The following is a 21897-nucleotide window of genomic DNA, read 5'->3' as shown; positions in this document are numbered from 1 at the left end:
CGATCGAACTTTTCCCATCCAAGAACTGGAAGAAAGTAGAGAGAGGACATGGGAAATAAAAAAATATCGGTAGGAAATTTCAACTTCCTTTTTGAACATGTAAATTAATATTGGAAAAAGCTTGGGCCTTCTTTTTCCTTCTCAATGTGACCAGACAGACAGACAGCCATGACTCGGAAGACATGAGAGTTTATGGCAAGAGTGAAAGGACGGAAGAGGGCGGTCAATGGCGCACTTACCGATAAAGATAACAAGTCCAGGGCTCAAAGTGAAGCTTCAAGATAACGGGGGAGATTGCTACAGGACAGGCCTGGGATTGGACGAGACCGAGTTACAATTTGCAGGGGTCAGCACGTGCGTGTAACCTACATCTATGTGCTGCATGTGGCCATTATCTCCTTGATCATATTGGTCGACATATGTGTGTCTTGTTCCCCCATAAAAGGATTATGTGAAAACGGCCTCGTCCGAATCGACAAGAGCAAGTTGATCCGTTCTGAACTAATGACACTTTGTAGACATTGGCCATGGATGAAGGAACTAAGAAATGGCCATTGCCTGCAATGCAACGAGGGTATTACTATGAGCCAGCACGGATGTTGTAATGGTGGCAGCAACAATACCGGTCTTGCGGTATGTATGTACAGAGGTGGTCTTGCGGTCCAATTACACATTAGATCGTTAAGGGTGTCTTGTCTGGTTAAGTGTTAGCCATCTAGACACCGCTTCATTCCCGTCGACAACATGGGGAAAAGCCTTCAAGCTTCTTCCCGACGTTCGACGCAGCGATGCAGAAAGCAGCAATATACATTATCTGAACCAGCGGCTATATTCATTCCAGTCCGAGCTACCGAGCATCATGTTCTGCCTTCCCAAATGCTTGTAGATGGGACGGGGCGGTCAAAAGGGGGTGATGTTCACATCGTACACAGAGCCTCTGCCAATAGTAACAAAAGCCCATCTTTAGAAAACAAAGCAGCATCTCTCACTGCTTCCAAGGGTGAAAGGGTATGGGTATGGGTATGTGCAAAAGAAAAATCAAACTATGGTCCTCAAACTCCGCCGGGGAAAATCACTTTGCAACATGCCTGCCCTCTGGCTTCCGAGATAACCCAGCCCTCAATTTACGTATCCAACCACCCTTTTCAGAAGACGCCCATGACATACGGAATAATGGCCCTGTTCGTACGGTTAGCTTGCATTCCACACAGAGATTTCATGGCCGGAGAAACATACCCAATCGCAAGTGTGGCACTAATACCGACCAGCGCTCGGTTCCTCACCCTCGTCTTTCTCAACTCAACCTCAGTCTTGACCTTCTTGGACCGGGGCTCTGAAGACGAATCACCATAGCCCTCCTCTCCCTCCTCATCACCGACGGTAATGTCCTCAACCTTGCGTTTGCTGTTCTTAGAAGCAGAAGCATCAGCGCCTTCAACTTCCTTGGCTGCAGCCTGAACCATCGCCCTAGCCTCCTCGATCATCTTGGCGGCTTCTTCGGCACTCGGGGGTTCATTGCCTGCAGGCAGTCCGATTTCAACATTGGTGTGCGTTGTCTCGACTCCCTTGAAGACCTTGACATCTTGGTCAACCTTGACTTGCACCCTGGGCTCTTCCTCGACCGGTGCCAGTACTACAGCAGGCTCTGTCTCGATCTGTTCAATCTGGACTTCATCCGTGGCGGCGGAAGATGGTGTCATCTCCTTGAAGCTCTCAGCGGCAACGCCATTAACCTTGTCGGCTGAGGACGGGTCAGCAACAGTGACTTGCGCAGCAGTGACCTTGGTAGATCGCTTGCGCGGGGAGGCAATTGCCCGCTTCTTCGCGGGGCTAACAGATCGGCGACCGCGGGTGCTGCGCAGAGAGGAAGGCGTGGGAGGAGCCAGTGTGTTTTGGGATGCCAGGATGGGATCAAACTTCGGCGGCGCCTGAATCTTCTTGGGAGAACTATCTGAAGTGTTTGTTACGGGGATATCGGCCGGGTCGAGCAGAGCGCGAATCCACGGGGTGATGCGGTATTCCGTCGCAAGGCTCAAGGCTTGCTCCGGAGGAATCCAAACGTTGCCAGCGGTCTCCTCGTGACTGGTAGTGACCAAAGACTTGATGTACTTGCGCTCATTCTCTTCTTCGACCGCCTCAGCATACGGGAACGTAGCCTTAAACATACCCGTGGCGGAGACAAATCCATCTTGACTGCGACGCATGAGGAAGTAAGAGTTGGGCGAAGACTTGAAAATGCCCGACACGATGCCCTTGGGCAGAGGCGCGCGGAGGTGCGCATAGTCAAAGACGCCCAGGTTCGAAGCATCGAGATCGGCGGTAGAAGTGGCTTGAACCATCTTCGGGGTCAGCTGGGTCTGACCAAGGCGGCGGCGGCCGACGAGGTCGGTGACTGCACGCGAAGTTAGCTCTGGCATCCAAGTGGGGAAAGGGAAGCAAGCAGGTACGTACAGGGTGGCACATTTTCAACCATCAGAGGGTTGTGTGTTTTGGGGAGTTGGCGCGAAGCATCCATTATGGCGACGTATGTAAGAAGACTCGAGAAGTGCAAGAAGTGTGGCAATTGGTGTCGCTCTCAGGTCCTGTATCCTGAACTCGAACGTGTCGCGCTTCAACTAAGCTCCGGAAGCGCGTCGAAAATCTCCCCAAATAGGATATTAAAGAGTCGGTGATAATAACTCAAGTGAAGTGACTAGAGTCGTCGCATTAGTGTGAGGGCTTGTCGGTAACGAGACGCGAAGCGCATTGAGCTTTTTTTTCTCTCGTGACGGCGCTCTGATGTGTAGGGATGAGCTCGGTGTATGTGCGCGCGCGCGTTGTGCGACTGTGCCCCGTAACGGAATGGACTGACCTTCTTTCCTTTACAAAGATGTATGATGCGCCAAACCAACGGGCATTGAAAGAGCGGGAAACAAATGAAAATCCAAACTGGACGTATCGAAAAGATTGGCGAGTGGATTGGCCAACCGGTTGATGTGTTCGAAGGCGCAACACGTCTCGTACTCTCTCCTTCGATTGTAGGCTGGGATAAAAAAGGGTTCTCGAAGGACGAAAGAAGACAGACTGAGGAGACGAGACTGGGACTTGGGACCTGAGGGTGCGAGGGTCTGAGGTGTAGGGTGGGTGGGCTGCTGCTAGGACGGGACTGGGGGAGGGGGGGTATTGTTCATGCCCGCGTGAACCGTTCACCAATCTGCCACTCCTGGAACTGAGGGCAATGGGGGCAACTGGGTAAGGTCGGGACCGTCAAGCCGTAAGAACTGCTCTCCCTGGCGAAGAGAGTGATGAGACCCACCTTTACGATACGAGCAGCCAATTAGAGATCTCCAAACCAGGGCCCCACGATTTCATCTCGCTCTATTTGAACTAGCGGGCATAGTCTGAATGGGAATAGCGTCATTTCATTTCACCCGATCTGGAGGACATTCTTCCAGTCAATCTTAGACATGGGTGGGTATAGAGCGCACAGTTTTCCTTTCCCCAGGCGGACAGGACCATGGGAGTCTGGCAGTCTGGGACTCCTGGGCTTTTCCAGAGCCTCAACATTCTTCTGAGGATCTCGCCCTTGGGTGGCTTGCCGGGCAACCAGGTCAAGCAGCAGGTGGTGATCCCTCCCTCCTTGGGTACAGGATATCTCAGAGCCACGTGCATGACAACTACATCCTAGGGTAGCAACATGCCTCTTCAGTCTTCAGTGCGAATATAACACTTCAGTGCTATATTACATCTGCTCGTTGCCCTGGGCTATGAACACGCAGATCCAGGTACATCTATGCCCCATGAATCGTAACTTGAACGCTCTAACTGCGAAGTTGATGGTGTTCACAACAAATTCTGCCCCAACGTCAGCGTTGTCGAAGAATTCGGTCTGATGCTACTGCTTACTTCAATTAGCCAGGCGTGCTCTTGGGGCCTCGGACGACATTTGAAGTGCCTAGAAATGTGTCACTCATCAATTTGAGTAGCTGTCCAATGGCTTTGACGACTGGCTGCTTCAACTGCTCTTCCTCTAACACACGTGGAAATAGATGTGTTGCATGGGGACTGACTGACCGACCGATCGTCTGTCTGGTGTTGGATGCATGTACGTGTAAACCAACGTGACACGATCGGTCCGCTACTTCAAGCCCACCTCAGTCAACCATAGTAGGCCCCGATGCTGAGGCTTCTGATACTGTTGGTGCACTAGCCATGCTCTTCCCGGACCAATGTGAATGCCTGCATCATCTAAACCATATGCACCTACATATCAGACCAACATCATTCTGGCCCTTGCAGATCTTTCGATTGATCAGGGGCCTGGACACTTGGACAGGAGCTCCGGCTGCTTTCTTTCACAGCTACCCCTCCCGTGTCCTTGCTGTATGTACCCTGCCTGACACACTGACAGGTTCAACCATTTGCTCACAAAGAACCCGACAAGCAATTGAAAGCGCCAGACTGGCCCGACTGGAGGACAGTGCCAAAGCAAAACCCCACCAAGCCTGCAACTAAAACGGTCTTGCCTGGATGGACCCTCCTTCCGAGACAGCTCTCACTTGAAACCTCACACCCCCAAGCCCCAAAGGCAGTGGCCCAAGGAGTCAAGGACCCAAGGGACCTACCTGGCCGCTACCTACATCACCGCCAATTTGCCCCTCCTTCTTTCTGACATCCCAACCTTCCCATTCCTCTCTGAACTGACAGACCGACATCACTCTCTCCAAGCTTCGTCTACATAAGCAGGCGTTGTGATTATTCATTCTTCTTTTCCATTCTTCTCTCTTTACCCATCTCTACCTCCCATCACCCGCCCATCGTCACCTTTCGCCCAACATGGCTTCCGCCGAAGAGGATCACATGCCCGAGGAGACTCAGGGCTACAAGCTCTCCCAGCCCAAACAGAGCTTGGCTGAGTACCAGAATATGGGTGCGTGATGATTTCTTCTTACCTATCTCCTTCTTTTAAGGTTCTTACATTCCATCTTCCGTCATGCTCGCTTCGCTCCCAAGACACTGGCCTGGCGGGTAACGAGTTTGAAAGATCAGCTCTCGTCCCCCTTCCTGCTATCTGGTGTCTGCGGAGTCGCAACTGTCGGTGACGGTTTGGCTTTTGAAGGCTTGTAATGTTGATACTCTTCCTCGATTCATGCGTCTTTGCTATACCAGAGTGCAAGCAAAACTTGGAGTCTGGGAAGAGTTGATTCATATCACAATATAAAACGGCTCCATTTTTGGCCTGAAATCCCCTATACACGTGTCGACATATCAATGAGTCAACACTTCAAATACCTTGCGGCTTATAAAGCCTTGCACACATACGAGAGGCGAATCCCGCCGACTACTAGGTATCATGGCCTTCACTGGGATCAGACCAATTTCAAACGGTTCTCATGTGGCCACTCCTGAAGAATCCTGACCGCTACGCTTCCTCGATAATATTATGCCTGGCTGCGTAGCAATAGCCCCTGTGGAGCATTATTATACCTTTGCTGTCTCTAGTAGAGACTGCCATATAAATGGCCCTTCTCGGTTTCCAATCATATACCCTTTTCCGATCAAGCGTGTCTTTAAGTGTCTTCTGAAGAATCGCAACTCTAACCAGTTAGTAATATAGACGCCAACGATGAATCTCTCCAGAGATACAAGGAGTCCCTTGGCCTGGGTGGTGGCAAGGATCTCTCTGATCCCAATGACAAGCGCGTCTGCATTATTCAGTCTTTGACCATGGAGTCTCCTGACCGCGAGCCTGTCACCATCGATGTCTCCCAGCCTGGCAGCGAGACCACCCTCAAGGACAACCCTTTTAAGATCAAGGAGGGCGCCAAGTTTACCATGGTTGTCTCTTTCAAGGTTCAACATGAAATTCTTAGCGGCCTGCAGTACGTGCAGCTCGTCAAGCGAAAGGGTATCAAAGTCAGCAAGGACAGTGAGATGCTGGTAAGTCATATCCCAATCAAGTCAGTGCCAGAAAAATTACTAATCCAACTTACAGGGCAGCTACGCTCCCAACACCGACAAGCAACCTATCTACACCAAGCGCTGTAAGTGATTGTCAGTGGAATTACATTGCTACTCTGCTAACCCTTTGCCAGTCCAAGAGGAAGATGCCCCCTCTGGAATGTTGGCTCGGGGCCACTACAACGCCATTTCTACATTTGTTGACGATGACAAGAAGACCCACTTGCAATTTGAGTGGTCTTTTGACATTGCTAAGGACTGGTAGATTTCTCTCATGCTGACGCTGAAGATGCCAAGGTTGGCACACCTTGCTTGGCAAGGTGGGAGTCACGTAGCGATACTCTCCAGCCAGACGCACGGACTGCATATAAGAGCAGAGTATCAATAACCCATGATCGAAGATACCACGCATTGGGACTCGGAGAAAAACACAGATTTTCGTTACCATTTCAGGGCTTCGGCTCACGACCATTATGACAACACTTGGGAAGTAGACTTTGGTAGCAGGAAAAAGCTCCCCGGCCGTTGATGCTTCACCATGGCAAGCACCTATGAAGGAAAACAACAAGGGCATATTCTGAAAGAGTCGGCCATCATTGCCCATTCCTCAAGAATAAAAGCAAATCAATAGCAAATCAAAAGCATGATGCTTCTAACGCCTGGCATACATGATTTATGGTGCTCAAATACTCCAGGTTGCGTGCCCGAGTTTGCTGCATTGTCAATATTTTGCATTGTCATGTCAATAGAAAGGAAAGAAACGGATTGGGTATTCGAATTCCTGTGTCTAAGTTCGCCTTGCCCCAATGGGGATCATGCATACAAAAAAAGTCCAGTCCAGTCCAGCGCCAGCTCTTGAACATCTAAATGGTCTTGCCCGCAAATACGCTATGCCTCCTATTCCCTATGCCTTTTACAGGAAGTAGTCCGGAATGGCGTTCCCGTCCGCCTGCTTCTCCGCCCCCTGCTGTATATCTTTGTGCTGGTCATTCTCGGGCGCGGCCGCGAACACATTAAAGAAACGCTCGCCCGTATCGCCCACTTCCAACACACTCGCCATATTGCCGCAGCGGTAGCAGTAATTGGGCGCGCTCCACACCGTGCTCAGGTGGTCGTCGTATAGCACCTGGAACCCTTCCTGGCAGAGCTGGTGCGCCCGGAGGATGTGGGACATGCCGTTGACGGCCAGGAACTTCTTGACCACCTTGGCGCCGAAGGTGTAGCCGGCGCCGCGCGGCGAGAGGGAGAACTCGTCCTTTTCCGGGTCCGGGTCGGACCAGACGAGGTCGGCCATGGGCCCCTCGTGGGGGATCTCGCGAAGCGGTCGATGATCTTGATCTGGTCGATGCTGTGGATGGAGGGGGAGAGGCCGCCGTGGACGCAGAAGATCTGGTCGTTGATGACGACGCTGAGGGTGAGGAAGTCGAACATGTCGGTGAAGTAGTGCCAGACGCTGGCGTTGCCGTACTTGCGCGAGCACTCGGTGTAGAAGCCGTAGCTCTGGGTGACGCCGCGGCTCTCGTGGTTGCCGCGGATCAGGTGGACGCGGTCCGGGTAGCGCAGCTTGAGGCAGACCAGCAGGGAGATGGTCTCGACGCTGAACATACCGCGGTCGACGTAGTCGCCCAGGAAGAGGTAGTTGGTGTCGGGGCACCAGCCGCCGATCTTAAAGATCTCGATCAGGTCGTAGAACTGGCCGTGGATGTCGCCCACCACCGTCACGGGCGCCTTGACGTGCACCACGTTGCTCTCACGCATCAGCAGCTCCTTGGTCTTGGCGCAGATGGCCTCGATGACCGACTCGGCCAGGAGCTCCTTCTTGTAGAGGCGCGATATGCATTCGTCGAGATCGACCGAGGCTGTATGGGGTGGGGGAGCGCCATGTTAGCAAAACTGGACAGTATTCTTATTTTCTTCTTCTTCTTCTTCTTCTTCTTCTTGTTCAGTTTTCATCCTTCTCCATCGCATGTTGGCAAAGCAATTGCATTGGCTCGTCTCGGTTGGGCTTGTTTCGTTCGTAGATAGCATACGCGCGTGACGTAGCAGACAAAAATGTTGGTGGTGGGATTACTAACCCGGTAGCCCAGGCATCTTGGCCGGGTGTTAAGGCGACAGAGACGAGACAAACGACGTTATGGCGAAATAGAGTGTTTTTTTCCTTCTGAAAACCTGTGCTTTCAGGTGACTAGCTTCCTTCTGCCCCGAGCGAATGTGGTGTCGTGTGAGCAGTGTGGTGTAGGTTGAGGATCTTCAAACATGTTCGGTTATTGCGAAAGCGGGCTTAGGCTGGCTATCTCTCAGATCGGGAGTCGGTATTCTCGCATGAGCCCCGGGTCTTCTCTACTCGCTGTGCGACCTGTGGAAATACTCGAGCAGTGCGGGACGGGAGTTCAGGTAATAACGAGATGCATAATAAATCGAATGCGAAATGGCATCTTTGGGCGCAAGACGAAGGGCAGGAAGGGCAGGCAGGATCAACAATATCTAATGGTGGCGGCGGAATTACTGGTGACTGCACTGTTATCGATCTGTAAGCACAAGCACATGGATGTATGGCTGCAATGTGCTCCAAGCGCCTGGCGCCCGCCGCCCGCCCACCTTCTCCAAGTTTTGGATGACGAGGCACCTGGCACCTGGTTCTGCAGGGCAATTAGGTTAGTAGCAATTTAGCGATGGTGGCACCGTGGCAGGCGGTGGGGGTTGCTGAGGACAATGAAGGGGGGCCAGATCCATGCCAACTCATGCTAACGGTCGTCGGTTTTTAGTGTATCCGTAACACCTGCCATGCCTGCCTTGATTCATAGGTCGCTCGATTTCCATATCTTCCGAACTCGCTGGACTTCTGCCTGCTTCACCTTTTCTTCCTTTCTTTCCACTTCTCAACCACACCAATCCATTTTGCCGTGACTTCTCACGATCCTGCCGCCGTGCCACAACCACTGCGAGCCGCTGTCCTTCTCCCCCCATCGTCCAAAACCTTTGCTTATCGTTTCTTCAGCTGCATTGGTTATCAGTCCTTGGATACTTCGACTTGGTCGATTGAAGACGGGTTTCTAGTGAATCGCTGGTCTTCTATTGCAACGATTCTGGATGTGACCGTTCCTTGCTGTTCTCGCCATACCAGATTTGTCCCAGAGGCTCATGCGCTTCTCATAGCCGTGGCTATGCTTGACATTAAGCCCCTGGATATTTTTCTTATATGAGCTCGACGGATCAAATAGCGTCTAGTTGGATCAACATCTTCGCCAGAGTGCAGTTGCTTCTGGTCTCATAGGTGTGCTGTCTGCTATAGCCCTGGATTTTTTGGTTTTTATAGTCCATCCTATCTTGGTCAGATGGAAGCTGGCATTCATCGGTCATTTCCCGTATGACTTATCGTTATTAGACTATTGGTTTCCTTCCAGTGACCTTATCTCATTTTCCAACCCGGCCAATATGGCTCTTGAAGAAGAAGACAATAGACTATATCATTATGGAGACAAGATTCTTCCCGTTCGAACCGCCTTATGATAAGAATTGTATGACATAGTATCATAAGTCAACAATCTAGTTTTGTGTTTTGCCTCTTGAGAGACAACGATTATACTCGCCATCAATCGATGGCATGGCTGGTGCAGTCTCAATCGGACCTGCTGTCCCTTGTAGCCCGAGGTTTAGCCGCCGGCTTTCGGCCAACCTCAGATAATCGACTCGTACGCAACCTCTCCATTTCGGTCCTCATCTGAGACCCATCTTCAGCTCGTCTGATATGCCACCATCGCAACATATCGGAGCTTCTTTATCAAGTATATCTTGTCGCATGGCCTAGAGAATCGACTACTCTGCATGCAGGCTCCAAACACGATTGCAGTGTGCGTATCGCGGAGGAGGTCTTCTGGCCAAGCTGGGGAATGTCCATCTCGTGCGCTTGCTATTATATGGGCAGCTCACGCGTGTGTGTGAGCCAAAGTAAGTCATGACATGTAGTCGGCTGGCGCTCATGTGTATCCTTCCTTTCCTCTGTCTACTGTGCGCTGGTCTCTTGACTATTCTTCATGTCCTTATCGCATGATGGCACCTCTATGCCTAGGCTTACCATCATGCTCCTACCACGCTCTTCCTTCATTAACCATCGGTTTACGACCCAACCATGGCTTTTCATCTACTAACTAGTGCTCATCGCCTCAAGGGAGTTGCGCGCTTAAGCAGTAGCCATCAGCACGACCAACAAGCTGCGCCAGCCCAGAAGTTTCGGTCCGCCGCCTACACATGAATACTACTCACTCGTCCTCAATATGGCCGACGGTACCCCTGGTCGCCCGGCGTCAAGTGAGCCGCCATGTTACAACTGTGGCATGAGAGGACATATGTTCACAGCTTGTCCTGAGCCCACCAGAGAACTCCCCGCGTAAGCTGTTATACATTCTCACTGCCCACTGTTGAACATGATGAGTCCAGCAAGTACTAACTCCGTTGCAGTGGTCTTGAAGCGTCACGGGCTCGGCAGCATACGTCTGGCTCTGACCGAGGTGACTTTGATAGACGACACAAAGGTCCAATCGTGACCCGTTATTCCCATCCCTCCAGTCAAAGCCCAGCTGCTGGCCAATACCCACTACCTCCTCCACCGCAGCAGTATTCGTATGGGCCTCATAACTCTCCTCCCCTACCCACCTCAGCTACCACCACAGTATCCCCCGTCTTATGGGCAAGGATACCCACCTCCCCCAAGACCTCCGTATGATGGGTACAATGCTCCCGGGACCACCGGTCCTCCTTCCGGCTCCCACCCGTCTTATGGTCCTCCTTATGGCCAGCCGGCTCCACCTCACCATGGATATGGACCACCTGGTGTGCACCCCGAACTTGGACACCCGACCGATTACCGGGCCGGACCGCCACATCCTCATTCCCCCGCTCCTGGCTATCCGCCACCGCCTGCCGCCTATGGGTTTCCCGGACAACCCAGAGTCCGCCCTTCGGGCCACCTGGCCTTCCGGTCCCGCCGCCACATGGACACCCTCTACCACCTCCTCCGCCTCAGCCTATTCATTATTCACCTGGTCATGGAAGCTTTCCGAGGCATATTCCGCCTCCGGGCTTCCCTGTGTACCCCGCTGGCTACCCCCCACCACAGCATGAGGAACCCTATTCCCCATACCCAAATCGGCGCCGTGAAAACCACCGCGATGAGCGTTATGCCAAGCACGAACGTGGAGGTCGTAGAGGAGGTCGCCATAACGATAGAGATCGGGAACGACATGGATATGAAAGAGACCGTCCTCATCACGAACACTCATACGATCGAGATCACCGCGGCCGAGGAGACAGGCATGGACCAAAGCGTCGGCATCATGACCGGAACAGCGAACAGTCACCGCGGGGTGGCAAATTCCACAAGGTGCCACCGAGCCGATCCGAGAGTGTGCAAAGCAAGAACCGTCTGAGCACAAGCCTTTCGCGACAGGACTCACTTCATACCTCTGCTCAGAGCACCCCAGGTCCTAGCGCTATACTAGACCACCCTCAGCCATCGAGACAGCTTGAAGATGCCACTAGCAACGAGAAGGCGCCCGCCGATGCAACCGATGGGGAAACAAAGGTTGCGACTGAGAGCGATGTCAGAGCTCTGCCAGATGTCAACACTGAGGATAAGCTGAAACCCAATACCCAAGCCGAGGACCAAAGCGTCGAGCCACAGGCCAATCCGCAAGTTCATCTGGCCCATGATATTGGCCCACAGCCGGAAGAAGAAGATGGCGACACCCCTTACGAAGGCTTTAAGTACGATGAACAGACGATATTCATGGAAATTGAGACGACCAACAAGGGCGACCCTATTGCTGCGCCTCTGCCTATTGAGTGGACAGATGACATTATGCTTCCGCCGCCGTACAATGCTCCGGGCGTGAAATCCGCCTATGTTACACCAGAGAACAAAGATGACTTTGCCTTAGGCGTACGAGACACAGACCAATGGGCCCAGTACCAATATCATATTGCCTTCCTCGACCCCGAGAACATCACCATCCAGTCCATCGATACTTACTTGGCCGAAGTCAAGAGACTGCAACTTAAGAATGAGAAGCGCAATAAACCCAGCCAGCAAATTAATCAGCGAGCAAAGCCACAGAGCCGTGATTATCATCAAGGCCAACGCCACCACAAAGACCAGCACCGCAGGCCTGACAATCGTAAACGAAGATTTGAGGACTATCAGGGCGAGCCCGAAGCGGACTCATTTGGCCGTGATCGGCCTGCCGACCTGGCCAAATCAAATCAGGACTATGATGCCAAGCGACCCAAGCAGATGTCACCTGAACCTGGTGAAGTTAGTGACTCAAACTCTGTTCAAGGTGGCATCGGGGGCGGGAGGCCCGTGGCCGAGGAGAAAGGTTGGACAGGGTGGACTCGAGGTCCTGTCGATATATTACACCGAGACTTCCCGCTTTCAGGCCGTCAAACGCCGGCAAAAACCCCATGGTACCCCGACACAGATGCTCATTACCAAGCTCAACCACCTTTGAGAAGGTATCATACCGAGGGGACACTCGACGGCTCATATGACAGCAGGAATGACAGCAGGACTGACTCATACACCCCTAGAGGACATGCGCGAGATCATGACAGCCATGACCGATTCAGAGACGGTTCTGAGGGCAGGAGAGAAAGTCGAGGCAGGTCGAGGAGCCCGGGCGCAAGGCGGTACTTTCCCGACAGACAACATAGTCCAGAGTCAAATATTCGCCATCGCGATGTTTCAAACTCGCATGCAGACTGGACCCCAGACTCAAAGCCTCGTAGGCGGAACGAATCTGTTGTATCGTCCACTGGCCGCGAGGGTCAGGCAGCCCCTCCCTCGCTGCCATCATCTGATAGGCCTTCTCAAAGACGAAGCTCTCCAAGGCCAAAAGCTGGCCGTTCCAGCAGCCGCCGGTCGTCTGTCGGCAATCAATCTGAGCCCGAATCGCCAGGGTCTCCGTTGACCCCGTTGGAGGCTGAGCTGCTTGGGCTTGCGGGCCATGACAGCAGTGATAGCGATGCTGGTGGAAAGTCGCCCCCACGGAAACCCGAAAAGGTTGTTCCTAAGATGCGACGCCGGCGAGCGCAGATTGACGCAGCCTACAGGTTAGTTACTTAGAGCACCATATTTGGTACATATTGCAACGAACATCACTAACAGTATCTCTCTAGTCGTCGATGGTAAGCCCCAATCGGGGTTGATCCGACCGCCTTTCGGTCTGTCACGTTCTTGTGTATTACAAATCCTTTGGTCTTTACTATCCAGTTTCCCCTTATCATTTTCCAGACATAGAGCAAGTGGCGATTCTCAAGATTAATTTTGCATGAATACAAGCCCATTAGTCATGGGCCTCCTTTCATTTTCCCTTTTGGTCTTATCGGGATTGCCTAGCGATGGCAGAAGTACGGATGGAGGTTTGCATGCGGATCATTCCTGGTCTACCTGGTCATTATAATGTCGGTCGTGGGGGATTTCTCAAGGTTTGGTTACATGTCTATGGATCTGGCACACAATAGTTTCGGTTCTGGTTTCTCTTTGATACTCGTTAGGTATTGTACAAGTAGATGTAAGTTCGTGGCATCCTGTTACAGCGTTCTATACATCGGCGACTGCATTTGGTCAGGCGTTGGGGGGACATTTGGCTTCTACAATTACATCATCAACAAATTATTAGGCATACATGTTCAGGGGCATCGGTGTATCACCCTGGTTTGAATAAGGGCTTTGTCAATATCTGCGTATCTTTGTCCTTTGTTACACTTCCCTGATTGATATAAGATTAAGACAAGCAGCCTGCCTTCCTAAGCTGCTCGAAAGTGTAGGAAGCTGTCGGTTTCTTTGTACGGGGGATGGGTACGATAGAATACAATACTTAATACAAAGAAAAGTCCACAGGACAATAAATGAAACGTGTATGGCTTTGTCTAACCTTTTTACTACGTGTACAATCTCATTGAGACGCTGCGGTCTTTGTGTGTCCTGGCTCCTAGGTAACTATTATTTATACACCGACCTCCTCTCCGGTGTGCTGGGGGGTTAGGGGGTCTCATAAATCCCCAAGATATGACATAACCAGTATTTGCAACGAACCGATATCGAATAAGCCTGAGACAACACACACTCACTCACTCATTCACTCAAACAAACACATACGCACTGGTCTGTTCCCGTCCCTTCAACATCACTCACCTGCCCGAGATGTGCTTTGCCGTCGAATATGTGTACCAGTGCTACAGCTGCCACAGCACCGTCATCAAGGACCTCCACCATGGCCCACGCTGGCCCTGCGACCTAGTCATGACGAATGACCCCGGCGGCGGCGGCGGTTTTCCGCTGTTGGGCTGTTGCCCCACGGGTCTAGTCTGGACTTCTCAGCGGAGACGGTGCTGCGACGACATCGATCCCCGTGCCGCCACCAACAATGGCGAGGATAGCGACCAGTATAGGTACTTCCTCTTGCGGACCGAGAAGGTCTGCCTCTGGTGCGAGATCCAGAACGAGATTCACGAGTTGGGGATTCATGCTGAGAGCGAGGTGCTGGGCGCTACTATTCCTAGTCCTGCCTCTGCCCCTGCCCCTACTCCTACTCCTTCTCCTACTCCTTCTTCTTCCACTTTGATGAAAGGTAGGCACAGGACTGCCTGCGGTTGTTCTATCCATGAGTATTGGGGAGAAGCAGATCATCGTCGTCGTTGTCACCGTTGCCCAAAAGAAGAACGTACTGCATACGAAGCACGAGGGAAAGAAAAAATGAGCTGCGATTCAGATTCAGACTCTGACGACGACGACGACGAAGACAAAGAAGGGGGCGCCCCGCTATGAACAGGCCAAGGTAGGACAAGGCCTAGGTATGATTTTCGCTGTTTGATTTGTTCATTGCCACATCGGTGGTTCATTACCGCAGGTAGGTTGCATTCAGTTTGCTCCAGTCTATGAGACATCTAGTTGAATATTACATCAAATGATTATTGACGTTTCCTCTGCTTCGGAACCAGGGAATACCATGGTGGATGAACATACATATATCTGATCTTCTCTGCTAGTGAATCTTTGGTCGATCGATCCAGGCTGAAGAAGAGAGACTACCTGCAGTTTGTGTGTGTCTGCAGATGGCACAGGTCTGAGCTGGAATGCGTGACGGTGCCTATGAGCTGCTCAACCCCTTTCCACCAAGGGTTCCCGGACGGTTTTCACAGCCACTCGTTTGGGCGGCCCAGGGGGGGCAACTCACATGCTGGGGGACGACTCGCCACAAGGCAAAGGAAATAGACTTGTCAGAATTGTGCCCTGACCTCCACATAGTAACAGAAATGTGTCCGTACCAACATGACAGAAGGAAACCATTCTGGTGATCTCGGCACCCACGGGTTCGGTCGATCAGCATCTTGGGGCGCCGAGGTCGGAGATATGTGGCCGGCAAGGTGTCGTCGGAGGCAGCCGCAGTTCCCACCTTTCCGACGACAGCCAGCCAGTAGGAGTAGGGTCAGGGTTACGGGATGACGATCCTTTATGACCCTTCAGACTCCCACGTGCACTGCAATATGAGTTACTTCAGTGGGAGAAGGGTTTGAGAGTGCGTGAGCTGAAGCTAAGATCAATTGTATTCGTGGTCTAGGGCAGAGGCAAAGTGCGGGCGTCTGATCTATCCTTGTCGGAGGCGAAGGGCTCATCTTCTCGTGTACTGCCTCTAATGGAGACACAGCCTTGTCTTCCATGGCGACGAGAAGGCCATGAAAGCTGTGTATCAATTGAATACATATACACGTATTGAACACATTTCGAGGCGAGCGAAGCGTTAACAATGCCACTTGCACTTCAAATAGGAGCGTAACAGGTTTGATGACCCTTAGGCCAATTGTGTATTCATGATCCACAGCAGCGTTGCCTCATGTGTCTCGTCTCATCTCATCTAAGTCTAAGTCTATATCTAGAGACGTTCTATCGCAGGAAATGCAGAGTAAAACAAAGAGCCCTGGCGGGCTTTCATGTATCTGTGTATCGCTTTGTCCTCCACGGAGAGAGCTTGCATCTCTTTTCCCTTCATCGTTTTGAAACTGCCACTCTAGTTCGAACCTGAGAGATAGAGAGAAGGTCCATCAGCAAACAGTGTTCCTTATCATTTTTTTTACTCAGTACGGGGTCGCTTGGCGAGGGGCTCCTCACCATTGGTACCGTTGGCCTTGTCGGCTTGGGTGGAGAAGTACTCGAGGCTGCCCTTGGGGTCGGCCTTCATCGACTTCTGGCCCTGCATCCAGCCGGCGGGGCAGACCTCGCCGTGCTCGTCGGTGAACTGGAAGGCCTGGACGAGGCGGATCGTCTCCTCGACGTTGCGGCCGACGGGCAGGTCGTTGACGGTGATCTGGCGCAGGACGCCCTTGGGGTCGATGATGAAGAGGCCGCGTAGGGCGACGCCCTCCTCCTCGATCAGCACGCCGTAGTCGCGGGCGATCTTCTGGCTGCGGTCGGCCACGAGGGGCAGCTGCAGGTCGGGGCCGAGGCCGCCCTGCTTGCGCGGCTGCTGCTGCCAGGCCAGGTGGGAGAAGTGGCTGTCGGTGGACAGGGCCAGGACCTGGGTGTTGATCGCGCGGAAGCGGGACAGGGCGTCGTTGTACTGAATGATCTCAGTGGGGCAGACGAAGGTGAAGTCCATGGGGTAGAACAAGAGGACGACCCTGCCAAGGTGGGAACGATCAAACGTTAGCGGACAGCTGCTCTCGCACATTCTTTGGGGTAGTGGGCAATTGAATTGAGGGGGAGATCGTGAGTGGGCTGATCTCAGTCCCTCTCTCTCTCTTGCGCCTCGCTCCGTGGGAACTCGCTTACCATTGACCTTGGTACTGGTCGAGGAGATCTCCTTGAACTCGCCGTTGGCGAAGACGGTCATGGCCTTGAAGGCCGGGGCCGGGCGCTGAACGAAAGCCTTGGACATGTTGAAGGTGCTTTCTGGTGATGGATATGGGAATTGATTGGGTGTTGTTTTTGTGCTTTGTTTTGGGGAGTGAGGCAACAAGAAATAAGTCAATTGATGGTGGAAGGAGAGGAGGGGGGGAGAAAGATGTTTCGTCTTCTGCTTCTGTCCCTTATCAATCCGCAAGAATCCACCGCACCGCCGGGCCAGCCAGCTCAGCAGCTCAGCACTGATCAGTCAGAGGAAGAAGCCCACTCGCACTCCGAGCCAACGAGCGGCACTTCCGACTTCAGCGCTTCCAAATCGTGCCATGTCATTCTGCTTTTTCTTAGCCCTTCCATGACCCGGCAACTAACGAGCAGCGTGGCAGGAACGTGGGACCCTGACCGCAAAAAGTCGATCGGCCCCATTAAATGACACCACTTTACTACTTTCCGGGCGTTTGTACTTCCCTGTTTGGTCTGTAGCAGCGGGAGAATTTTTGAGGCTTATCAGATGGCTAGGGCGACACTTATCACGATGGCGTCCAGGCGTCCCTGATTGAAACATCACGTGATATCGCGTCCCGCACGCTTCCCGCTCGCATCCATTTTGACGGGCTCAATGCCGATCTCGGGCGGAGCTAAAGCTGTAAGGGCAAGATCGTCATGCAGAGTATCCATTCACTTTCGGCTGCTATCACAACCCAACACGTACAAAACATGCGACCGAGTCGATCATACTACAGGGCCTACCCCTGTTAATAGATGAGACTCGGGCATCGAATATTTATGCGTTTTCCCCAATATATCTACTTAAGGGCTCACACGTGAATTTTTGTGGGGTCTCATAATTGGTGCATTTTCCCACCTCAGATTTTACACCTAAAATCAGCCTGTACAGGGGCTGTACAGGGATCTGGAACCCCCTGTCCAGACCCCTGTAAACATATATTTTCAGAAAGCATATCTGTTAGTACACCAACATCAGCGCTAACGGCCGAAATTTATGCATTAACACCAACATATCTACTTTCCCCCATACCTACTAACAGGGGTATGACCTGTACTGGTAAGAAAACTACAATTGGCATTTCCAACGGTTATCCTATCTGTGTCGACTGATCTTTTGATACGGGTACTTTTCTCTTCTTCTTTTGTCTCAGATTGTGGCTTTTGCACTGACTCTTCCAGACATCTCATTCCCTTCGAATTCAATCCTCTCATCTAGACAAGGTCTAGTCTCCCAACTTGACTTCTTGTTCTTTTTCTACACTCTAAAGCCTCGCGCCCATTGGTACTGATGCTTGAGAATTGATAGCCTCGCTTACCGACTCAGATCTCATGGTGCGCAGGGCCGGTTCCGCCAGCTTTTGGTAGCGGTCCTCGGCGAGCATGCGCTGAGTGGTGATGCGCTCCGGGTAGTTGCGTAAGAACATATTGGTGAAGTGGGTGCCATAGTGTATCCCCTCGTGCGGTTTCTGGCCCGCCTCGTACCCCGGCAGTGGCCGTGCCACCGCCTGGAAGCTGGGCTCGTGGAAGTAGGCGAAGGCATAGCGCTCCCGCCTGTTCAGGCCCACCTTGTGCGGCGTCGACGGGAGATACGAGTTGGTCATGTATTGCATGATGTCACCTGTGGCCAGCCAGGGTAAGTGGGGGTTTCGTTGATGGCTTTTTGTGAGCTGCGTATCTGTGGTGAAACGTACCTGGGAAGACCGTGAACACGCCTGGCTGAGGGGGCACGTAGACCCATCTGTCGTCGTCTTCATGGAGGCCGGCTGAGCTCTTCTGCCAGTTGGCAAACTTCTCGTGATCATACTGAGGTCGGACAAAGAGACCTGGCATGCCTTGATATCAGCAAGGAAACCCCAGATCCCGAACAGTAACCAAGTGCGAGATGTCATGCTCAAAGGGATGCACTCCTTACCTCCAATATCGTCTTGGGCGGCAATGACGAGTAGCCCATAATCGGTGTGAGACCCGATACCCCGACCATCTTTGCCTTTACCATTCGTTTTGTTGCGCTGTGGAAATCTACGGACAATTGACACATCAGAAGGGGCACTCTTCTAATACCGGCTGGGGATTGCTTACCGAAGAACTCGCAAGTGGTGCCAGCCATCCTGGGTCAGCCGTGTCAGGGAGCCCTCGGGCACACCCAGCCCGTACTCTGTTAATCGCAGCAGCTTCTCGCCACTCTCGCCCAGGTACTCCATGTACTGCTTCATGCTGTTCCGCATGCCGTGATCGGGCCAGGGACAAGGGCCATGGCAAGGCCACTTGTTGACGACACGGGGGTCATCAAGCGGCAAGTCCTTGGTGACTGTGAAGATCTCGCTGTAGTCGGCGACGCCGTCGGTGATCTCCTCGCCCGACGCGATGTAGCCGGCATAGCTCTGCGAGTCGACACAGGCCGCTTTGAGTGCGGGCGGCTTCGCGAAGAACTCCCGGCTCGCCTCCTGCGCCCGCTCGTAGACTTCCTGCTGCCGCGGCGCCATGGCGATTTGCAGAATCCCGTCGCGGCGCCACGCATCTATCAGCGCGCGGCCCATTTCCCGGTCACCCGGTGTGCCTGTGACACGCTCTGGTAGCTTGAAGGTCTCGAGCTGCCTACTCGTGCCACGTAGCCTGGAGGCATTGTGGCACCGAGGTTCGCCAAGTGGTCCGGCAGAACGGTCGACATGGCCCGAAGGCTGTTCCGATGCATTGCTGCTCTGTTAGTGGCATGTCTCGTGATGCCTTGCATGAGGGAATAAGTGCGAAGCATTGTCACAATATGATCATTCCAAGGTTCAAGGGTTGAGAATTTGTGCAGAACTGATCAGATAACAGATCGTAGTTGCGTATGACTCCTGACTATAATGGGGAAAAACTTACGATCTAGGGAAAGATCTTTGTATCACGGTATACGGCTCCTGGTGGGCATTTAAATACCCTCGCGCCTCGATGCTCTAGAGGAGGAGGCGGAGCGAAAGCTGCCCAACATCTTCATCCCCTTGATCCATCATGCATCTGGCGCCCCTTCTCGTTGTGCGCCCCTTGAATATGCAAGTGGCACGACACCACCCAGCAAGGCAAAGTTTAACTCTTGCATGAAGTATGGCGCTAAATGTTGCGATATTGACTTGTTCGGGCTGGTTGTGAAGGAAACACACCAAGTGAGCCCGGAATCCCTAAGGGATCAAAAGCAGCCTGCTGCACACTACTGTAATACCTGGTTTGGGGAGTTACATATGCATGTAGAGTCGTACACTTTGCATCAAGACAAGCTTCTGGGCGACTTGAACCTAAAGTATATGCGGCTTGAATGAGTCAATTGCGATTCCCAGTTCGCAAAAAGCCTGTGCCTATGATTATTGTTATAGATGAGATGGTTTAGTGTTTTCTATAGCAGTGCTGATGCTATCTCAGATAGCTAATCGCAGATCTCAGTAGATGCAAGATAAAAGCATGTTTCATGGGCTAAACCGTGTAGCAGGAAGTCTTTTTACTCGGACTATAGCTCTGGCTAAGGAAAGGGATGTGACAGGATAACTATAGCGCCAACACAGTTTTGTTTTTGCTGCACCTCTCTGTTCGCCACGAAGGGCTTCACATGGATGGAGGCAGGTGCGGGATCTAGCGGCCCAGGTCTATGGAAATAAAGCAGGTAACGTGGTAGAACATTCTATTAGAGTTTGTGTATAGTAGGACTACTACTGTATCCCCTTCCTTGACCGCTCTACTCATACCACTGAGTGAGCTGTGCGACCAATCAATTCAAACGAATCTTGACTCTACTCTTTTTGCTGAACCCAGCGGTCAAGGGGATGCTACCCAAAGGCTAGGTTTCCTTTCGTCTGCTGGCTGACGCTGAATGGCGGCGCACGGTCCCCGACAGCCGGCGGGCTCAGCCGAGATCTTAAGCTGGCTCTTTCCGTCCATCAGCCCCCTTGTTATCCTGATTCAGCTGTGCATTTCAACTCTAGCTAATGCTGATAGCTGAATCCCTTTTTCGGTGGTATCGTCGATGTTACCACGGCCTTTTCCGTGCTGCCAATAGCGTTTATCCGGAACGTCGAGGGTCGAGCGCGAGTAATGCCAGACTCACTAAAATATCGTCGCACGAGCCCCCTGAGGCCCCTAGAAGGTCCCCTGGAAGGCCCCCTAGAAAGCCCCCTAGAAGGTACCTAAGGCCCTCGATTAGCCGGATCTAGCGGATTCAGCGGCTAACAAAGTGTCGATGCGAATCAGCCAGGATCTTATCACTTGATTGGTCAGAATCACGAGGTCTGATCGCGACATTCAGCCGGAGTCTATTTCAAATCAGCGGCCGATATGCTTGAAACGTACCGCTGAGAGATCTAGCTTACATATATGCTTATCCCCTTGATTGCCCACTACGACTCAAACAGTGGAACCGGCTTCTAGAACGATTAGAAGATCAGATATCTTCAGATGGTGATAGTTCACGCCGTCAAGGACTTGAGTCGTAGTTGGCAATCAACGGGATAGCCCGAAAAGCTCCAGCTATCTGACGAAAGGAAACGTAGCCTAACTATTCCGTAGAGGACGAGACTCTGCGTCTAAAAGACCCATAATGCTTTCTGCACTACGACGTTCTTGACTCCTGTCCACTATCGTATCGCGCATATGCGATATATACCACTAGCAATACTCCGCCACAAGTGGCTACGGATGCTTTCAAAAACTTAGCGGTGTCGAAATATCCAAAAGGGGGCGTACATTTACAGGAGGCATATAATCACAAGAGGAGTATAATTATAAGAAGCGTATATTCACCGGGGGAGTATATTATTATCTTTCCTTCCCCCCCGCCGCGCTCCCCTCTACCGCATACCTTCCCCTTGCCGTACCCCGTCCCCTCGTCGGGTAACCTTGCCCCTTTGCCGCACCCCCTCCCCTCTGCCGTAAACCTCCCTCCCCCTTCCCCCCATCGCCGGAAGCCTTACGCGTACACTAGCATACGGGCAGGGCGCGGAATTAACCTTTAAAAAAGAGGGCGAAAAGCTCACCTTCGAACGGTCGCACGTCGAACCCGCCGGAAACTTGCGAACGTTCGATCACGT

At 52.3% G+C, this 21897-nt stretch overlaps 6 protein-coding genes across 6 annotated transcripts; 2 read left to right on the top strand and 4 right to left on the bottom strand.

Moving 5' to 3' along the window:
• Nucleotides 1-1145: 1145 nt before the first annotated feature.
• PG994_000054 (uncharacterized protein) lies at nucleotides 1146-2515 on the bottom strand (the record flags this gene model as incomplete). Its single annotated transcript, XM_066851463.1, has 3 exons — nucleotides 1146-1179; nucleotides 1237-2392; nucleotides 2452-2515. 3 exons carry the CDS (start codon nucleotides 2513-2515, stop codon nucleotides 1146-1148), a joined length of 1254 nt encoding a protein of 417 aa, XP_066722095.1.
• Nucleotides 2516-4815: 2300 nt separating this feature from the next.
• Nucleotides 4816-6205, top strand: PG994_000053 (putative rho GDP dissociation inhibitor; the record flags this gene model as incomplete). The annotated part of the gene is made up of 4 exons (XM_066851462.1): nucleotides 4816-4909; nucleotides 5597-5919; nucleotides 5975-6023; nucleotides 6075-6205. 4 exons carry the CDS (start codon nucleotides 4816-4818, stop codon nucleotides 6203-6205), a joined length of 597 nt encoding a protein of 198 aa, XP_066722094.1.
• A 648-nt stretch (nucleotides 6206-6853) lies between these two features.
• PG994_000052 (Metallo-dependent phosphatase-like protein) lies at nucleotides 6854-8031 on the bottom strand (the record flags this gene model as incomplete). Its single annotated transcript, XM_066851461.1, has 3 exons — nucleotides 6854-7252; nucleotides 7321-7799; nucleotides 8016-8031. 3 exons carry the CDS (start codon nucleotides 8029-8031, stop codon nucleotides 6854-6856), a joined length of 894 nt encoding a protein of 297 aa, XP_066722093.1.
• A 2183-nt stretch (nucleotides 8032-10214) lies between these two features.
• PG994_000051 (uncharacterized protein) lies at nucleotides 10215-14764 on the top strand (the record flags this gene model as incomplete). The annotated part of the gene is made up of 7 exons (XM_066851460.1): nucleotides 10215-10327; nucleotides 10399-10448; nucleotides 10507-11342; nucleotides 11387-13047; nucleotides 13103-13122; nucleotides 14019-14567; nucleotides 14715-14764. The coding sequence occupies 7 exons, from the start codon at nucleotides 10215-10217 to the stop codon at nucleotides 14762-14764; spliced, it is 3279 nt and encodes a 1092-aa protein (XP_066722092.1).
• Nucleotides 14765-16067: 1303 nt separating this feature from the next.
• On the bottom strand, nucleotides 16068-16871 carry PG994_000050 (uncharacterized protein; the record flags this gene model as incomplete). Its single annotated transcript, XM_066851459.1, has 1 exon — nucleotides 16068-16871. The coding sequence occupies one exon, from the start codon at nucleotides 16869-16871 to the stop codon at nucleotides 16068-16070; it is 804 nt and encodes a 267-aa protein (XP_066722091.1).
• Nucleotides 16872-18105: 1234 nt separating this feature from the next.
• PG994_000049 (Oxoglutarate/iron-dependent dioxygenase) lies at nucleotides 18106-19380 on the bottom strand (the record flags this gene model as incomplete). The annotated part of the gene is made up of 4 exons (XM_066851458.1): nucleotides 18106-18461; nucleotides 18535-18666; nucleotides 18756-18862; nucleotides 18923-19380. 4 exons carry the CDS (start codon nucleotides 19378-19380, stop codon nucleotides 18106-18108), a joined length of 1053 nt encoding a protein of 350 aa, XP_066722090.1.
• Between the last annotated feature and the right edge of the window lie 2517 nt (nucleotides 19381-21897).

This window comes from Apiospora phragmitis (assembly GCF_038363925.1).
Source record: "Apiospora phragmitis strain CBS 135458 chromosome Unknown utg000001l:1.0-2902119.0:1.0-2906034.0, whole genome shotgun sequence".
NCBI classification, from domain to species: Eukaryota; Fungi; Ascomycota; class Sordariomycetes; order Amphisphaeriales; family Apiosporaceae; genus Apiospora; species Apiospora phragmitis.
The sequence above is the reverse complement of the archived record's forward strand: the minus strand, read 5'-3'. Positions and strand labels throughout refer to the sequence as shown.